Source organism: Notechis scutatus, chromosome 3 (genome assembly GCF_049901735.1).
Source record: "Notechis scutatus isolate UNSWTSFEM ecotype Mainland chromosome 3, rNotScu1.2, whole genome shotgun sequence".
Classification (NCBI taxonomy): Eukaryota; Metazoa; Chordata; class Lepidosauria; order Squamata; family Elapidae; genus Notechis; species Notechis scutatus.
The window spans coordinates 43,579,898-43,600,290 of record NC_142011.1 but is presented as its reverse complement, the minus strand read 5'-3'; the positions used below and the strand labels follow the sequence as shown (position 1 = coordinate 43,600,290).

At 35.6% G+C, this 20,393-nt stretch overlaps 1 protein-coding gene across 1 annotated transcript in view; it reads right to left on the bottom strand.

Moving 5' to 3' along the window:
- PLXNA2 (plexin A2) overlaps window positions 1-20,393 on the bottom strand; it is a 492,988-nt gene that overhangs the window by 122,171 nt on the left and 350,424 nt on the right. The window contains exons 13-14 of the mRNA XM_026675200.2: window positions 16,578-16,729; window positions 2,538-2,655 (exon numbers count right to left, since the gene is read on the bottom strand). Coding sequence (XP_026530985.1) covers window positions 2,538-2,655; window positions 16,578-16,729 — 270 coding nt within the window. The remainder of the gene's footprint in view (window positions 1-2,537; window positions 2,656-16,577; window positions 16,730-20,393) is intronic.

Below are 20,393 nucleotides of genomic sequence, written 5' to 3'. Positions count from 1 at the left end.
AAAAAAAGGAAAAATAGCAACTTACCAAACCAGGCAAGTTGGATGGCTTGCATGCCAGGTAAGGAATGAGGGGGAGGGAATGGGAGGGGCCAGCCAGTGGAGCGATTTGCTGGTTCTCCAAACTGCAGACAATCATAACAAGTGTGTGTGCAGTGTTTGCAATAAATCATCAGCTGTGCCACCTGGACAGCTGACAAGAGCTGTGCTCAGGTGTGCAGCATTTGAAAATCCTCTTTTCCTGCTTTTTCAATCTCAGCTGTGCTGTGCAAAGCAGCTGAGGGAAAATCAGGGAATTAAGGGCAGCCTAGAGTCCGGGCAGGCGGATGGACAAAACATTGATCCGGTTCTGTGTCAGCTGCTCTTCGCAGCTTCAGGTTCTATAGAACCAGGCCGAACCGGTAGCGTCCCACCCCTGGCTATATTCATGGCCTTTTTCATCCAACCAGGCTAGTGATTCTATCATAAAAAAATATCACATTAATGTGGCATGATCTGTTTGGCATAAATCCATTGTGTTGTGTAATTTCTAGCTAAGTTCTCATAAACAAGCTGCTTGGTAATATCAAGGACCTTTCCCAATGCCAATATCAGGTTCACAAGCCTCCAATTGCTTGGGTCCTGTTTTATCCTTTTTTTTTTGAAAAAGGGGAGGAAGAAACCCCATGTCTTCTGAGACCTTGCCTGCTATTCAGGAGTTTTCCAAGATTACAGAAGTGCAATTCTGCAATTACCCTGCTGATTCTTCCAAAACTGTAGGCATAATTCATGTGGCCTAGGAGACTTTAACTCATTTAGCTTAGCTAGAATTCTCTCACTTGCTCAATGCTTATCTGGAGCTCCAGTTCATACACACATATCTGCCTCCAGTGATACAATGAGTGTCAAGCGAGTGTTCCTTTACTTTCTGAGATAAATACTTACAAAAATACTTTTCTCTAGCCCACAATTATAATCATTAATAGCTTTTTGATACTTGATTTTTTAAATACAGTATAAATCACCAACATAAACCTGTTGTTGCTTTGCATACTTTTGAAATGAAACAGAAAGGGTGTCTGCCAACAGTTTGACAGGTGAATGGTTATAAATACCAAATAGATAATGTGAACATGTTTAGTAACCCTAAAGGGGGACTCTCTACTGCACACTATTATTGTTTAGTAATATTTACCATTACTACAGTAAGTTTTCATTCTAGTAATGAGACAACAGGTGCAATTCAATTTATCTATTACTTCCTTTACAAACTTTGGACAGTTGGCAATTGCTAATAGTACTGTAGTTAGCACAAAATCAGTGAAGCCAAATAAGCCTTGTTCAGGCCAAAATAGAGATGAAGAAAAGACCCAGGTGTGACTTTCAAGAATATGAATAAAAAGGTTCATAATTAAATAACAGAAGAGTACAATGATTGCTTCAGGAATGGAAAACCACAGAAAGAAGCTCTAGATTAAACATACTAATGGAAACTCAATTGAATTAGCATCAATTTGTTGTTTAAATGGAAAATACTTTCACATTAAGGAAAGATGGATGATACAAAGAAAATAGAACAGGGGGTGGGAGGAAGAAGGAGGAACAGAGAGTTTGTTTTTACTAGCCAAATAAAATTATTCCATAGTGTTCTAATATATACATAATATAATGAAAGGTGGCAGTTCCATAGATTAATTCCAGCTAATTAAGTTCCATAGTAATAAAAGTTCACATTATTCCTTCCAGATTGAAAACGAAGGATAACACAGATGATCTCAAAAATGTTGCACTGTCTAGTATATCTTAGGGGAAAAAAATCACAGTTAAAGCCACAGATTGTCAAAGAAATTACCTAAAGTATTTAGTGCTAAAAACACTTTCTCCCAGGTGAGAATGTGTCATGATTTTATGAGCCAAGGTTTTTTTAAAAAAAGTCTAGTCAAACAATGTAAGAGTGGTATATCAGTATAGGGCTGTGGTCCATGAACTAGTTCAGCCAGTGCAAGCAAAATTTAAAGACAAATAAACGTAGCCATTTGGAAATAATTATGCCATAACTCAGAATTAGAAAAAAAAATCCCTCACATAACATTGGCTCCAATTACTATTATTTGAATAGAATAGCTTCATTTTCACAAAATGACTTGATGTCAAAAAGGGAAGAGGGGAGGAACTCATAAGATCTGGGCAATTTATTTTATTTTCTCATTTATTCATTACAATTAATGGACTTGATTTATATTTTATTTTTCTTCCTAGGGACCTGGCTTTGAGGTAAGGCATCTGCAGTTATTTATCCTTGGATACATTTTTATTATGATTACTGAAAAAGAGTTGAAGATAAGTAAAGTGACTTAAAGAGGTAAACCATATTATGATATCGGACATATAAAATGCCACATTGGACATACTCTAATTTGAACATATTAATAAATAGCATTTTAACTACTCTTGACCTTGTCGCCCTTTCTTTATTTGGTAGAAAGAGAAATGACTATTTTATACAGTACTTTGTCTATGTTTATCAGTCAAATAACAAGAATGGCTTGTAAGGTACTTACCACAAATGTGTAATGTTGTGCAGACTTGGCCACAAATTCTGATTTGCATTCTCCAATACAGAGGAGTGCAGGACCAGAGCTAATATCAGGCTCAGCTTGCCCCATTTCACACACAATTCTGAAAATGTAAAATCCATAGTGAGTTCTATAATAAGAAAAAAATGCTATTATATATATGCACATTGTTCATCCCATAATAGTATGGCTGATGGCCTTGTCTGATGAATGAGCTAATTTTGAAGACTTTTTTTTTTTTTTGCTGTGTGGTAATTTAACAGAAGAGAAAGTCAGAATTAGATATAATTATTGCAAGCTGTAAAGTTGAGTGCAAAGCAAAGCACAAATGGCAAACACATTATACTATTGAAAAGAAAGTGTGAAGTCCTTGAAGTAATGGATGAGGTCAATAATGGGAACAGCTTTCATTATAAGTCACAGTTTAATCAGCAGCAGGCACACAAAGTCTAATACGATATGATAGATTTGTCACATTTGCCCACATTAGAATGTTCTAATAGTAATGAGAGAATGCGTTAAATTGACATAAAGCAATAATATTTTGAGATAAACAGTGAATATGACATATTTGAAGAGAAAGAAAAGGTAATACATGACTTTTCAAACAAGTAACTGTGGTGTGAACATAAATGAATGGTCGTCCTCTCAGCTTCTCTTTACATCTTCACTAAATACATAAAAAATGGGGCTATGGCCATCTGCATTAGCACCTATGCTTGAATGGCACACAAATATACAATATACTTATAGATTCCTCCAAAATTTGCAGGTATGAGTGTTGATCCTTAATGTGTTCAATTGTACATGTAGTGTGTCTGGATTTGTAGTCTTATATTGCCTAATAAGCTTGAAGCAACAGACATTCAGGATCGGTCACCAAAATTTTACAAACTGAAGAGAAACATGGAAAGTGAATGTGTACTTCTGTTTTCTATGGGTTTCCTTGCTATTGTGTTTTTCTGTTCCTGATTATGGTTAATTCAGTGTGCTGTATGTCAACATGAGGCTTATGCTTTCAGACTCAAGGGGGGAAAAAGAGGAATTCCAGCCCAGAGGGCATTCTAAATATATAATTATATATAAATATAAGAAGAGATAGTATAAATCCATTTGATTTAACAGATTGTAACCATTGTTCATGATACAGCTATTCACTTCAGTTCTTATTGGACAAAATGCCAAAAAAATCTGCATAGCCATCAGCAATTGATTAATTGTCTCTTAGTCATATAATCTTAATCTCTCTTCTAAAGCACCCAATTTCATTTTGAATGAAATGAAATCCAAAAAAATTAAATAGATAAAAATTAAAATGCATGCTTTTGATTTCTACACAAGACAATTCAGGTATTCATCTTAGAATTATCCTTATTACTTTCTACTATAGTAGAAAGTAATAAGGATAATTCTAAGATACTTAGAATTATACTATAGTAGAAAGTAAATACTACTATCTTTATCCTTATTGCTTTCTACTATGGATAGTCCTGAATGTAAACTAGTCATTTCGCAACTGTTTGAAAGTTACAACGGCACAGACAAAAATGACTTAAAATTGGTCTTCGTACAGCATCCCCATGGTCACTTGATAAAAATTGGATGGCAGCAGGCTTGGCAGTTGGCATGTATGTATAATGGTTGCAACATTCTGCGGTCATAACTGCAATATACAACCTTGCTGGTCTACTTCTAATAAGCAAAATTGATTGGGTGGGGGTGGGGTGGTAGCCAGATTCTGTTAATGACTGCATGAATTATTAACAACTGCAATGATTCACTTTACAATCATGGCAAGAATGGTTATAAAATTGGCCATGACTCACTTAATAATTTCTGTTGCCTTGCTTAGCAACAGAAATTCTGATCCCAGTTGTGATCATAAGTCTTATTCTGTATTATATTATTCACTTAAATTGTGTATAAAGTTTATACTCAGTTTTGTGTGCTTAACAACATTATTCTGAAGAAATCTATTCTATTTTAACCTTGGAAATGAAAGCATAATAACAGGCATTGTGTCAGAGACAGACAAGAATAAGACTTCCAGGGAAGAAATTGTGAACTGAGCAGAGCTCTGCCAAAAGTGGAGTTGACAATCACTGCAAAAAAAAGAAAAAACTGGTAAGTGGACCAATTCTTTGAATTTGTATCTGAATGAGCACTTGAAATAACCCACAAGCGTTCCATAAAATTACTTCTTTGGAAAATATTGCAAGACAGCAATGTTTAGGGCTCGGTGAGCTGAAGGAATAGTCAACTTTTTGCTCAATCCATGGTTGGTGCCTTCAAAGGAACATTGGCTTCATATACTTCTTTTTCAATCAATTTTGTGAATTTCTTGTTAACAGGTTTTCAGCTATCAGGAACTTTTGGATTGACACATTTTACAGCCCTGGGTGAGTTTTTGCACAACTTTACAGTTTGCATTGAGCCTATGGGGTGTGTGTGTGTGTGTGTGTGTGTGTGTGTGTGTGTGTGTGTGTGTGTGTGTGATGTAATCAACCGCAGTGAAATGGTAGGAGAGAACCATTCCAAGAAGGGAATTGAGACAGAAAGCAATACAGCCTGGAGATGAATTGGAGAAAGAAGACTTAGGATAGCCACTCCCTAGACTCTCTCAGGATATAAAGATTAAGGAGAGTACTAAATGTTTAGTCTTCCAAGATTCTGAACTTTGGTCGGCTTGATCTATGTCTTTCTTGGCCTGGCCTAATAATTTCAATCCTTAGAGGGGAAAAGTGTTTTAAATACAAATTTGAACCTTAATAATATTTTGAATTAACAGCAAGAAGGTAATATGATCTTAGAAAATTACAAGCAGACTAAAAATAGTTTTGAAATAGGATTTTGGAATTCATAAGAATCCTTCCAATAGGAAAATGTTTTTGTTTTCAATTCTATTAAGAAAATGATTATATTCAATGGCACAATTATTAAATTAGCAAATCCTTTAGTGCCCTAGATTCAATTAATTTGCCCCTAGAGATTGAAATTCATTCAGGCTAAATAGGTATTCCCTAGCCATGTTTTTTCATTAATTTTAAACTTTAAAACTTTAGTCCTATTCCTTTCTCTTTTTCTTGAGTAGTTTTGTTTTTTATTTGGTGCCTGCTAACATTTTGCCGTACTCATCAAACAGCTGGTAAAGTGATTTATTTTCTTTGTGCCCTCCTTTGTTTTCCTTTTGTTTTGAACATACCCAGACTTTTATTACAAATAAGATTTTCTTATTATTAGCATATTTTGCCAACTTGAGTTCATTTTGAGTGTTAGACTTTCTAATACTATTTCTAAAATTCCTGATTATTTTTTCCTGTTTCCATTTCCTATTTGTATCCTTGTATCAGATGTCCATTAAACTTTTTTCACAATCATGCTGGGCTTCCTCTGCTAGTTTTTCCCCCTTATTGAAATTATTTGCACTTTTAGTGTATACTTTTGAAGGAGTTTTCTCCAATCTGAGGTCCCCCCCCCCCCACAACAATTTATCATACTATGGATAGCATCTCTTTCATTTTCAGAAGGCACAATGACATAGCAATCTTACTGAACCTGAGTGCTTCCCAGTAACTCTTTTCAACTCCTAAATCTCTTTTTAAAGGTCTCTATCACAATAGTTTTTCATTCTTTGCTATCTTTGAATAAAAACATCCACTGATTAGTATAAAATTAAAGATGGCACGTTAATTCCTATGGATCATCTAATCTGAGATAGAAACACTAATTCATGCCAGGCAAGAACTACAGGTAAACCTGTTAGGAAATTGTGCTTTTGGAAGAGTCTAGGGGTCTGATTACTTTCTTAAGTGGCTCTTTACCAATATTAACCTAATTGCTATTGATAGATAGCAAGGACAAAGTACGGTAAATCAATATTGTCTCAGAATCCAAACTGGTCACAAAATCCTTATAAGAGGCCTTTTATCTGCATTCAACTTGAAAAAGCAGCCGATCCTTGCTATTATCTGCCCAGGATAAATGTTCTAATGATGTTAAGAATCTTTTGAAAGCTTGAGAGTACTAATTAGAGCTGTGATTATAAAATCAGGGTTTTCTAATGTCATCAAAAGAGGATAATTTTAATAATCCCCCTTCTAAAAATAAAATGGCATATAAAGTATAATGGCTAAGCAGCCTATTCTTACTCTAGCTTATGATGGCATTAGTGCACAGCCCCATGCTATTACAGTAATAATATTACTTTTCTCTTCTATAGAATCTTTTATACAAGGATCAAAAGGTACTTTATAAGCGCTAAGACCTCCATACTACTTGAGGAAGAACAACAGATAAATATAGCTTTTCTGCTTTTTGAGATGAGACAACCAAGGTGGTTGCAATTTTGTGATTTGCCTAAAATGAATTAGGAACAAATGATTGATTAACAATGATATTAATGTATTTAATATTTGATTGAAAATATGAGAATATATACAATGTAATTGTAATTGAAGACTATGAAATGGAAGCACAAAACAATTGTAAACCAACTGACACACTGTATGTATATATATGGAAGATGGCTTAATGTTTTTATGTTTTGTTTGTCTATGTTTGTCTTAAAAAGCAATAAAAATAAAAATAAAAAAAGAATTAGGAACAGAATCTCTGACAAGCTATATGTATGCACTGCTTCCTCAAGCCAGAATCCCTTTGGGTCTCCACCCACTTCACTTACTTTTTCAGGTGGAAGGCAATTGAAAAAAAAATCTAGGATTTTTTCTTTCCATGATCTTACTACTAGCTCTCCTATAATTATTACCATTTAGCAATGATATTTTCTTTAATATAGAATTGTTACATCATGAAATCTAGCTGCAGCAGACTAAAACTGATATGAATTATTAGAAAGGACACTACTAATTTAGAGTGCAAATGGGTAAATCATATTTTAATACTCCTTATAAATAGAACATTAACATAATTGATGACAGTAAAAGGCTAGGATTTTCTCCCAGGGATGGAATTGTGCTTGGTAGGGCATGTCCATGGATAAACATTCAAAAACAAGTCTTCCAACTACAATTCTGAAGATCTGGAGTTAGGATTTTTTTACTGCTGTGGCTGCTCTTAAATCTGTTGATTCCAATAGGCGACCTGAGATTTAAGCAGTTGAGATCTCTTGAGTTTCTGAAAACTACCAGAAAAAAAAAACTTTTAGAGTTAGGGCCTCTGATCCAGCCCCACTGGAACTGAGCAATCAATTTCATATCCCCCTGCCCCCGGAAGAAAGCATGCAGTCATCTGGAGGAGGGATATCATCAAGAAAGAAAAATAGACCAGACTTCCCCAAGGAAAAAAAAAAGCGTCCGTTAGTGTGTGTGGTAGTGGTGAGGAAAATGATACACTTCTCAGAGGAACGGAATCAGCAATTTATAGAGTGAACAATCTATAAATGGAGGTATGCAATCTTCTAGGAGCAAAGATCAACAATGTGACTGAGAAGCTTACTAAATTAATCATAGACTATTATTCCTTTCTTCTCTTTCATGAAGGGAAGAATGATCTAACAAAGAGCCTTGGTGCCTTTGGACGATGCCAAGAAAACAAGATAGGAAAGACCGCCTGGAAAGAGGTTCTAATATAAGAAAACAGAGGTGGAAGCAGTGCAGAGTCACTCCCTCAGTCCTCTGATGGAAAGAAAAGGACAGTCCACTGTCTAGTATGCCCTCTAGTGAAAAAACTCCAGGAGCACTGGCATCCATGGAATGAGAGGATGTCATATCTGTCAACAAAGCACAGCAGTTGTAGCAGCACAATCAAATCTCTGTCCCTTTGTATATGCATGCAGTTTAAGGAATAGGGCTACAGTGGGTCTCTGCAGTAAGCATTACCATGTGTCCTTTGACCTTGACCTTGCCATAGATAGATGTTGTGATGTAAAAGGAAAGGTGGATTACTATACTATACATGGACTATTTTTTTAAACTTTCTAGAAGTACTCCTTTATCTTTTATTAATCTTTTATCCTGTAAGGATTGCATTTCAGAAAGTGCCATAAATAAACAAGTATAGCAGGGACCTCTTTGCTTATGAGTTGTTGCCGGAGCAGCATTAAGCTGCTACAGAAGACACAATTATTCTATGGAAAACTCTGCTATGCCAGTCTGTGATGGCTAATATTATAAATAGCTCTTAGCAGATTTAACATTGACCATAAGAACTATCTCTGTTGGCCTTTTAGAAATACAAAGGCAGAGCTTCTCTCTATTTACTGAAAGCACTTTCACTGGCACTGTTTCACTCCACATTAATTCCAAAGTTTCTCACAAATCAATCTGAAGCTGACCTTCAGTTATCTTTTCTTCTGCTGGAGTTGAATGTAGTGAACAGGCAAGAGAACCCCATGAACTCATCAGTTCTTCCTGCAACTGACTAATAGGAATGTTCAAAACAGAACTCAAGCAGTGCCTAGCCCTTTGAGCATCAAAAGCCTCACACTCTCACCCCACACAGTCTAAAAAGAATTGAATTGCTAGAGCACATTCACAGTTTTGGTACATGTTACAATTTCAAAAACAATAAATAATTGTTGCAGAGAGGTCACGTTATATCGAATCATAGGATCATAGGGCTGGATAACTTAGAAGGTTCTACTAGTAGTTCTCAAGTTGTGACTAGTTGCTTAGTGACCATTTGAAGTTATGACAAACACCCCCCCTCACCAAAGATACTTATGATCCAGTTCTGGAGTTCTGAAGGGTTCCCCCCCACACACAGTCACAGTCACGACTGGCCCACATTTATGGCTGTTTGCAGCATCCTGTGCCATGAGAATCAATTTATCTTTCTTGCCAAAAACCAGTGTTTACTTCCAGTTTTTAGCAAAAATGCTCCATAGCATTTTGAACAATAGGTTCACTAATAAACATGGCATTTACTTATTGACCATATTTGTTTAACAACCACAGGCTCCATTAGGGTCATAAGTTGAGGACTACTTATATTCAACCCTCTTTTGTTTTATGTAACAGCTTCTGCTAACTGTGAATACCCTCACAACTACTTACCAACCCTTCCCTCCTTGCACCCTGAGTGTTGCCATGATATTCTGCTCACTGTTAATGCTAGTTTTTTGTACCTTCTGCCTTTTCTCCTGAATACTCTAAAACTAGGCAAGCAATAGAAGAGGAGCAGAATAGATGCTGCAAGCAATGACAGAAGCTGCTGCAAAATTTAAGAAGAGAAAATCACTCTGTTTCAGTAACCGTCACTGATGAACATGGAAAAGTAGCCTGCTGCAACTGAAGGTCCTATGACTGTCATCTGTCTGGAAAATGCCTGGCCTGTATTGAGCCATGCTATTAGCAATAGCAATAGCACTTAGACTTATATACCACTTTACAGTGCTTTACAGCCCTCTCTAAGTGGTTTACAGAGTCAGCATATTGCCTCCAACAATTTGGGTCTTCATTTTACCCACATTGGAAGGATGGAAGACTGAGTCCACCATGAGTCTGATGAGATTTGAACTGCCAAATTGCAGTCAGCAGAAGTAGCCTGCAGTACTGCATTCTAACAACTGTGCACCGCAGCTCATATTGTTGCCCTTTGGTTAGGACTTCAATAGATTTTCTGTTATTCTGTCTGGTTTATGTAGCTGACACAGACAATTGCTCTAACAGTATTGTAAAAGTATAGATGGGCACGTCTAGGAAATATTTACTTAATGCTCAGAAAATGAAAATATAGACAAAACAGCAAAAATGTGAAGCAGAAAAAGGACCCCTGAGTAATTTTTTTCAGGTTCAAATTTCAGAGCCCACCAGCAAGAAAGGAAAGAAAACCAATGAACCATCTCCTACAGTCATTTTAAGAAAGGAAATACACCTCTGAAAGGGCAGGATGGTTAGGATATTTTATCTCAGCATACAGATGATAAACTGAGAGCAATATTTTCAGGGCAGAAAAGAAAGGAGCATTTCAAAAATAAAACCAATTTCTCTCTTGCTGCCAAGGCAAGTGTGTCTCTGTAAAAAAAAAATAGAGAAGAAGCTCACTAAAAAAAATAACAATTGTATTTAGGCTGTGAATCCAGTATGTTTATACTAGATGCTTCTTTACCTTTAGTTCAGATTCTGTAGGAATTCCATTTTGCAGGAATCCATCTGCAAAAATTAAGAAAAGACCAATCCTAATCTGGTGCTGCATAGGGTACCCAAATTCCTGAAATTGGCGCCAGTCAGATGTATGTTTTCTGTGACATTTCCCTCCTTTTTTCTACATCATGCATCTAATATAAAGGATTTTAATTCACAATTTTGCTACATACACATAGACTTTACAGTTCCCCAAGTCCTTCAATGCTTTTTGCTGTCAGAGACTAACCAGGCTATGCTTCTGCTAATGCTTTTATTCAATGAAAATACAATGGCTCAACATAGTCTTTCTTTTCTTTCCTGCATGGATGAGCATGATCCTCCTTTCAATGCATTCACTCCCCCTTCTGCCCCCCCATCCTCCATGGAAACTCTGCAAAAACAAACAAAATAAGGGACAAATACAGGGATACGTGTCAGTGGGGAAGGGGTTATTTGCCTGTTCTTTGTTACATACCTGTTTTCTAATTTTTTAGCTGACATTTTTCTTAGGGAAATAAATGAATTGACTCCTGCAGAGGCCTATTTGGATTAAACTGCTGTCACTGCCTTGCATGCTTAACAAATGGGGTGCCTGCATCTGGCAGCATGGCTGGATGCATTCCAATTGGAGTGGGGAGGATAATGAACGTAAACCGTAAGGTTGCTCTGAAGAAAAGTGATTTAGCAAAATAGGAGGCCAGATTTGGACAGAAAACAAAATGCTTAATAAATAAACTTTTTAAAGGGTCATTTAATCCTTTAGCTAAAAATGCAGGGTTTTTGTTTTTGTTTTACTCTGAGATGGCATAACCTAGATCATTGGGGTGCCATTGAATTTATACTAGCTGAGAATGTGGCTTGACAAGTACAGGGTTCTCACTGTACAGTGTAATGGAATAAGAAAGAAGGAAATGTCAGGAATTTAGAACCATGTGGATCGTTGTGCTGGAAGCTGCCCTCAGAAGTCATCCGGCAACTGATTAATCAAGGGTTAATTAAGCATAAACTATTGGTAACATATGCTTCCTCTACCCTAACAATGTGCCTTATGGGTCATGTTGGCACTATGAAAAGAAGCAGAGGATTGTTAAGGATGTCTAGAAGCAAGAAAGAGTAGTAGAACACTGCTAGGGAAATAGTAGCCCCATTTCAAAATGCTCGTGCACATCAGGCAGAATGCAGTAAACTAGAACAGTATATTAATATACAGCAAAATACGTGGGAAATTTCAGGCACAAACATTTACTACACAAGCAATGGTGCCATTGGAAAAGTATACCAATATTTAACTTTGGAGTAACATGCATGCATATGTGCACATGTGCACACACACAAAGACACACTTACACCAAAATTTTCTTTGCAGAATTTCTTCCTATCTCATGCATTCTATAAAAAGTCATTGATTTTATTGTTTTGAATGTTAGATTTCTGCTTGACATTTGTGCATATGCTTTATATGAAAGAAAGAAAAACTGCATTAAATCAGAGTAGGCATGCTTTTTTGAGATGATGGCTGCTGCTCCAAAAGTGAGTATGTACGGTAGAAAAAATAAATTGACCAAAAGGTGAAAGACTGAACCAAAAATAAGGAAAAATTAATGTTGAATCAAATAAACAAAGAAATAAATAAAATATCTTAGTATGTGGGTGGAAATAAGGCAAAAACAATTCTTGGCTCCTAGGAAAGAAGAAAGAACTTCGCTGGATCCATGAAAAGAACATGACTTTTCTGGTAATGCACAACTCTTTTCTGAAAGAAAGAGTCCATAGTACCAATATTATGGAAACCTGTTTATATATAATTTATCCATTGTTTGATGGAACTTGGAACTTGTTTATGCCACTGCTAGTGACAAAGACTTAATCACTTTTCAAGTATAGGTACTTCTAGCTTCTCAGATGAGATTGATAGAGAAGGGCAGTTGGGGAAATATTTGAACAGATACTAAACAGAAAAGTGAAGGGGACTTGACTAAAGTTGAAAGGAAAGTTGGATTAACTAGCAGTTCAGGAGGTTTAACTATAGTAATCTGAAAATGAGTCAGGTTAAGGAACGATGATATTTTATACTTACATCACTGTTATAATATGAAGCTTTGATTGTTTCTGTGATTGTCTCTCATTGCAAATAGATCTACAGATTTCATCCCAACTACACTTAAAGTATGTCATTGTAAATGGGACAAATGATCTTGACAACTGATAATTGTTACTTCTGCATTATCAGTAAAGACTGCTTGTTGCTGAAAAACTACATATTGGAATTCTATTTAATATGTTTAGGTCTAACTACATTGCTAAAAAGAAAGGAACTCCATTAAAGAAGAAATATTATTTCACTGTAAATAATCAAAGCTAAGATTAGGATCTGTCTGAGAGAAAAACTTTTAGAACAAATAAAAGGGTAAGATCATTTGAGTTTCTATAGATTTTGCTCAAATAATAGCACCCAGAAGCAACCTTCTAGATCAGCATTTTCAAACTGGCGGTCCATGGGCCGGATGCATCATGCACAGCCCACCCCAGCTCCGCAAAGGGAAAAAACATTGTGAAACATCATGTGATGGCAACATGACATCATGAGTTTGACACCCATGTTTTAGATGAAAGTAACTCATAAAATATAATCATTTAAATGTTTTAACTTTAAATGGAGATTCCAGGAGGATGTTATATACATAACAATATTTCAAAAGGAAGGCTCTGGAAGAATTGTTTTGGCATGCTGATGAAATGTTACAGAAACATATAAAATGCAACCCAGCATAAGAGAATACTGAAAACATCTCCCAGGTAAGACTGTTAAGGAAGCAGGGCCTGTTGAATTGAGACCTGAAAAACATGATTATTGAAAACCCAATAGGGAAACAACTTTTTCCTTTTACACTACTGTTACAATATGCTTCAGGTGAGCTCATAGACTGAGTCACCCAAAATAGGACCACTGTTAAGATAAAAGAATAGATAAAGGAATGATCTGAATGGAACCCTGATTATAATGTAAATGGGCTAGCTTCTTCTTCTTCTTAATCTCCAGATTTGAATCTATAACTATCTTTGAATCTGGATGCAATAAAAATGGCCATCATATTTAGCAGGGCAAGTATGTATCAGATCTAAAAACCCAAAGCTTCCTGGGTTAGAAATGAGAGATTGAGAGTCTGTCCTCCTCTGACAGACAATTTCTCAATATCTCATTTCTAATCCAGGAAGTGATGGCCACTTTTATTGCACCCAGATTCAAAAGATAATTATAGTTTTAACATAACATACATGCCTTAACTTTCTGGAAATTAGAGGAACAGCAGGAAGAGCAGATAGGAGACCCTGGGGATGTCTGATAGTCAATGCTGTGATTGCTTTTGTGGTTGATTGGCAATGCAAAAACACCTACAAAGGGTATACTAAATTGGGTTGAAATGCTGCCAGATACTATGGGACTCAAACTCTGCTATCTTGGATCTAGGTCCCCCTAACTGATTCAACTTGTAACTAAAATGAAATGAGCAGAAATAATATTCTGCTGAAAGACTGATGACATGAAGGTTTGCCTGTCAATGCATCAGAGGTGCTGCCTGAATCAGAAAAGCAATCTTGATCTTCCCCAATGTTGAAAATATGTTCTTATAGTTGCTTTGACTGTGCTTATGATAATGTGATAGATTAACAGAGGCAGAAAACATGTAGGAACAAATGGTTCCAATAAACCAATTGCCTGGTTTGACGGTTCCTTGGCTGATTGTAAGTCCTGAACCTGCCTTATCTATGGGGTTTCCAGGGTCTTGATACCCACATCACATTTCTTTTCTTCAGATTGGAGGTCATGACCAAAGTATCTTTTTTCTGCTTCGTAATAACAAAGTTTAATAAGTATTGAAACACATTTGGATTTGAAGGGCAGTGTCAACTCTGAATCAAACCTGGCTGAAGCCATCTCTAGTTGCTTCATAGTTGCCACATACTCTAGAGGAAGGAGAAGTAGATAGTCTGCAGACACAACAAGGAGCTTTCCCATGGGAACCAAGGTCATCCCAACAGGTGGCAGTTGAAGGATGAGACAGTGCAGTGGAGTGTTTAGGCATCCTTCTCTATATTTATAATGATACCTCCAGACATAAGACAACCATGCTAAGGACCCTGAGAGACTAAAACATCTTCTGAAGAACAGCTTGATCTAGATTTAAAAGAAAATCACCCTTTGGTCATTATATTTAATACATTATTGAAAATATCCAGAAAAGAAATATAGCAATGAGGAAAATCACTCCATAGTTTTTTGGGCAATCCTCTGAGGCAACCTTGGGACAAAGATTAACTTCTAATATTTTTCAGACTTTTTAAAGAGAACAGTAAAATCAGCTTTTTTTTTTCCACCGGCCAATTATATATCTCCCTTTTGTTTGAAGATGCGGGAAGCAGGAACATCAGACAAGCCTGACAAGAGATAGATACACTTTGTAAGCTAATATTGTGAAAGGTCACCTTTATTAGCTTTTTTCTGGATAGTTGAGAAGCCAGGGGAGTGATTCAGCTCAGATTATTGGGGTTGAGGAAAGAGCACTAGGAAGTTGTAGTAAAATTGAGCCAACTTCATCCAGGAGCACATGTTGGTTGTAAAGCCAAAGGAGAAAAAAATGGGCATTTTACAAGTCTAGGTCATGAGCACCAGAAGCTCAATCAACTTTTTAAATCTTCCCAAATTATGGAAAGCAATTATGACAGTTGAGAATAGTAGACAGAGAGCTCATTCAAAATTTCTTGCTCTACCCAATTGCATAATTGCAGATAGAACAAGATGCTGTTAGCCACAACACAATGGCCTAAAAAAGAATAAAGTTACCTTTTTTTGATATTGAACAGTATTTGGTACAAAATAAAGTGTGCATATTTTCATCTTAGATAATGGTAAAAATGATACCTATTTTAGGCCTTTTCCATTCATATACAGTATGTTGTACAAAAGCATATGATTTTCCCACTAACACCTCCCTTATAAGAAATATAGCTAAAGGATATATATATATCTGCACATGAAGAACAGGCTCATTGAAGGTTGTTTCCAATTTATTGTTACAGTTATATATCTACATACATTATAATAACCAATGAAACTGTGACACAATAACCAATGTATTTTGCAAGTGTTAATAAAATCCAATTACATGGTTAGCAGTATCTGGTCCTTCAGAAAGATCCAGTGGCCATTGCTGTTATAAGGAACCTTCTCTATATCTGTTGGCCTTATATTATTAGATAAAGAAATGTTTCCAAAATAATAAGTAATGAAAAGATCAGTTTCCCACTATATCTGCCCAGTGTCCTGGTCCCTTGATGCTGAGAGGAATGCTAGTTGTGTCTGAAATGAAATTCAGATGTAAATGAAATGAAATGTAAATGAAACCTCCTGAGCGGAGAAAGAAAAATATATATTAAGTTGGATTCTATCCATTTCTTTTGTAACTCTGAATTCAGAGTCTGTGGTGTTCTAAAATACTAGAGATCTCCCAATGCAATGGCTAAAGTTAGATTGGTTCCATTCTTATTAATTTCTCTACTGAAACTAGCAGTAGAGCAAAAGCAAAAAAATTGTGAAGCAAGCTAGACAAAATTGGAACTGGACAAGGGCTGCTTCCTCATAGCAAGGATTAATCAAATTCCTTGAAAAATGTTTTCAGTTCTTTGAAATTTTTTTGTCATAATGATTTACATATAACTTTATTTATACAAATTTAAGAATGGACAATCACAATATTCTTAGCACTGGTCTATTCAGTTGAACTCTTGCCTTTATTCTGAGAAAAAACATTATTTATATTAAGTGCTTTTATTTGGTTGCATAGAGACCACACAGGAGAAGGAAAAAGTAATAGATATGTTCACTGCCTTATTTATAAAAATAATAAAGATGGGATATAAACAAACAAACAAACAAACTCACTGTTCAGCAATAATGTACTGGTCCTCTAGTGGAACACATTCCACACCAGCTACTTGTACATTGTGGGCTATCTCAGAGAAATCCAAACCCAGGTTAATACCACGAATAGTGACTCGTGTTCCTCCTTCTGGTGGACCTGACAGTGTTAGGATCTGAGAAAGTAAGAAAAACAAGTGTTGACAATGGACACAAATTTTAATTTTATAAAACAAAGCATTGGTGATAAAAATAAATATGATTCTACAAATGGTTCTGATAAAGTGAGAAAGACAGTGAGAACAATCAACCAATGGAACAGCTTGCCCTCAGAAGTTGTGGGAGCACCATCACTTGAGACTTTCAAGAAGAGATTGGACTCCCATCTATCAGAAATGGTGTAGGGTCTCCCGCTTGGGTGGGGGGTTGGACTAGATGACCTACAAGGTCCCTTCTAACTCTGATTATCTGTTATCTGTTAAAGAGCTGGCTTTCTTTTAAAAAAAACAACAACAAATTTTATTAAAAGTTATAAAGAGAATGTAACTAGTACAAAATAGAGAAAACAAAGAAACATAGAAGAAAAAGAAAAAGTGCAATGAGAAAGAATGAAAAGAAGTAGAAAGAATCGGCTTCCAATTTCTTCTTCTGCAAATATAAATATGGTTGCAAAATTATCTCCTACTTTATGATTACAAAAAGCTCCCATTTTTCTATTATCCATTTTTTCTAATAAAATCATAAGTCATAAAGAGATTTTTTTTGTTTCATGCAAAAAAATTAAAAGGAGTTTCCATTCAGCTATAAATGTAGATGCTATCATTTCTCTGATCAAGAAAGTTAATTATGCCATGTTTGTAAGCTTCATCACTTCACCAGTCATTCCTCCCTTGCGGATAAACTAGAATCTTTGGTGTATTATTGCCACTATGTGGATAATTTGGGATAGCCCCATAGTTGACATAGCAACAAACTGTGGAGTTACCTCCAACCCCACACCCAGGAAAGGCAGATTGAAATCCCCAGAATAATATGATTGGAAACTCCACTGCCAGCTCAGCCATGAAGTTGAGAAGCTCAGACAGGGAGGTCAATACACAGCAGGGAGGCTGGTACAATAGCAACAATCCCAACAGAGCCCCAATGGTGCCCAACTTAAGAAACAGCATATCCAGCAATGTAAATAGAATGTCCCTTATACCTCTCTAGTCTCTTGTATAATCACTACCACTCCACCTCCCCTATTTTGGAGTCTTAGCTGTTGCCAAAGCTGAAGACTAGCTGGGCAAATCTCAGAAAACAGCACTCCACCCTCCTATCCCAGCCAAGTCTCTATGATACACAGACTGGCCTTCTCTTTAGCAATTATAACAGCAATGGGTCTTAGCCTGGGGCCTAGAGTGCCTGGCATCCTGGGCCTGGGGTGAAATCCAAGAGATTGTAATGTGCCACAGGAATAAGGTATCTGTGGTTCAAGCCTGTGATTTGGTCACTTTAGTATTCAAAATCTTCTGAATTAATTAATATCCATTTCTTTTATGTGTAAAAAAAACAAACATCCAAGAGCTTCCAATTCTTCCCAACTCATTTCCTTGATTAGTATAGTAGTTCAAAATCCCTTTTTTTCAGAAATGTAATGTGGAAGAATTTATGAAGTCATAACGAATAGCTTGAATAATGAATATGTCTAGAGGTAGCTAAGGCTGAGATAACACATTTTTGCTGCATGGTTCTGGTCTAAGTGCTTTGATGAAACAATATATTCAGCCTAGGCTTGTGAATATAGAATGTCATATGCAGTGGTTTTGTGATTGCTTTTGAAGTGTAGAATCTCATCATGACATATATAGCCATATATGAGAATACCAGTAGGTTGTATAGCATCCAGTTTATTAACAATACAATACATATACATACCTAAATATATCTAATATGAAGAACATTGAGAAGTGTTCACCTAAATAGAGAACATCACTGTGGGAAGATGTGTTTAATGAGACAATATGCAAGGATGATTGGAAATGAAGCATTAAATGGCACTTAATATGCAATGAAGTGTGAGTTGCCCAAGAAATGTGTAGTATTTCCAAGTACAATAATTCGAACATCAGCACATCTGAATATGCTCTCTGAACATTGCAGGAGCAGAAATAATTTAATGGTCTGTGACTATAAAACATCAACTCTGGCAATACTGTTACTGGGATAAGACAAAATGAGAAAGCAAGCTTTTGCTCTCCAGAACTTTCATTAAACAGCAAGTTAAGCAATAAGGAAAGGATAAAACAGAAAGAAAGGTTTAAGTCAAACTATCATTAGTTTCAGTGTTTTCTCCCTTTTTTATTGAATGAACAGAAGTTTCAGGTAAAATATAAAATATTTTAATATGGTAATCAAAAAGTATATAACTCTAGGATTAGGCAGACCATATATAAAAACAAAAGAATGAAGAAAGTTTAGGCATATTGAATCTGAAATGTGATTGTAATGCCTTTCAACGAAGACATTTTATATCACTAGGAATTAATGTTTCAATTGGTACAAAGGAAGTTAACCTAAGTACTCCAGTTATAGTAATAGTACCCTCAAATCCATATTTGAGAGGAAAGGTGAACAGTATTTCTGTTCACCTATTTATTGATCATTGTTTGTAAGATATGAAAATAAGTTTGTTAAATATAAAAATGGGATTTTGTACAATTACAACTGTAGAATTAGAGTATTAAGGATGAATTTATTTAGTGCTGATTCACCATTCAATAGCTTTATTGCAATATTTTCTTAACTTTGTATGAACAAATCTTATTGAAATGATGAATATAGGTGATTGCATTTCTCTTTATGATCACATAGGCTCTGTTTTGTTAGCGAGTTTATATCTTTCCTTTCTTTTTTTTACATGGTGCTTTTCTTCTTGGTTTATCTTCTCTATTTACTCTTCATTTCTACTAAAGTTGGTTCAATTATAAGAGGGACTGTAGGAGAAAATAGCAGACTTTTGGTTATTTTTTAAGTAGAATATCAGGAGCTGCTGGACAGAGAATCTAATAGTTGTTAATCCCCATTCTGAAAATACAAAATCCAATAATGCTCTAGAACCATTAGCATGTCTAAGTGAAAATAATATATTTGTCTTGAGAAAAAAAACCCAAGAAGAATCTAGCAGGATTTTATTGTTTTTTTGTCTATAAGAAACAAATTGAAGATGTACTGAAAACTATTATTAAGATATAGAGACTACATGATCCTGAAAAAGTAGTAACAGTTTAAGTTCTCTTTTAAAAGGACTTCTTAACTCTAGATCTAGAAACATTTCAAATGGACCATCTTGGCTTCTCTTCTCTCTTTTTTTCTATAAAAATAAAAATAACTCTCATCACTGAAAGAATTCTAATGAGAAATGAGTTTCATGTATATTTAATTATAATTCACAATAATGAAAACACTACATTTAATAGAGTAAAAACAAACCTGAATTCACATCAAAATCCCAATGTTTGAGACTGATGCATGCTAAAGACCTGAATACCTTCAATTCTTTATTGTTTTCTAAGTTTTAATCTCTTTTTTTAAATACTGCCTAAAACATTGTGATATAGTTCCATATTTAACTTTTCTTCCACATTTTCTGAGGTGATAAAGTTATTTATTGAGAAAGGAAAACTGAGAATCTCACATTTTAGCACACCATATTTAAAACAATGCTTTAGAAAACTAGAGAGTCAGTTTGGTCTAGTAGTGGTTAAAGCACTAGGCTAGAAAGTAGCAGACTATGAGTTCTAATCCTGTTTTAGGCATAAAACCTGCTTGGGTGGCTTTGGACCAGCCACCCTTTCTCAG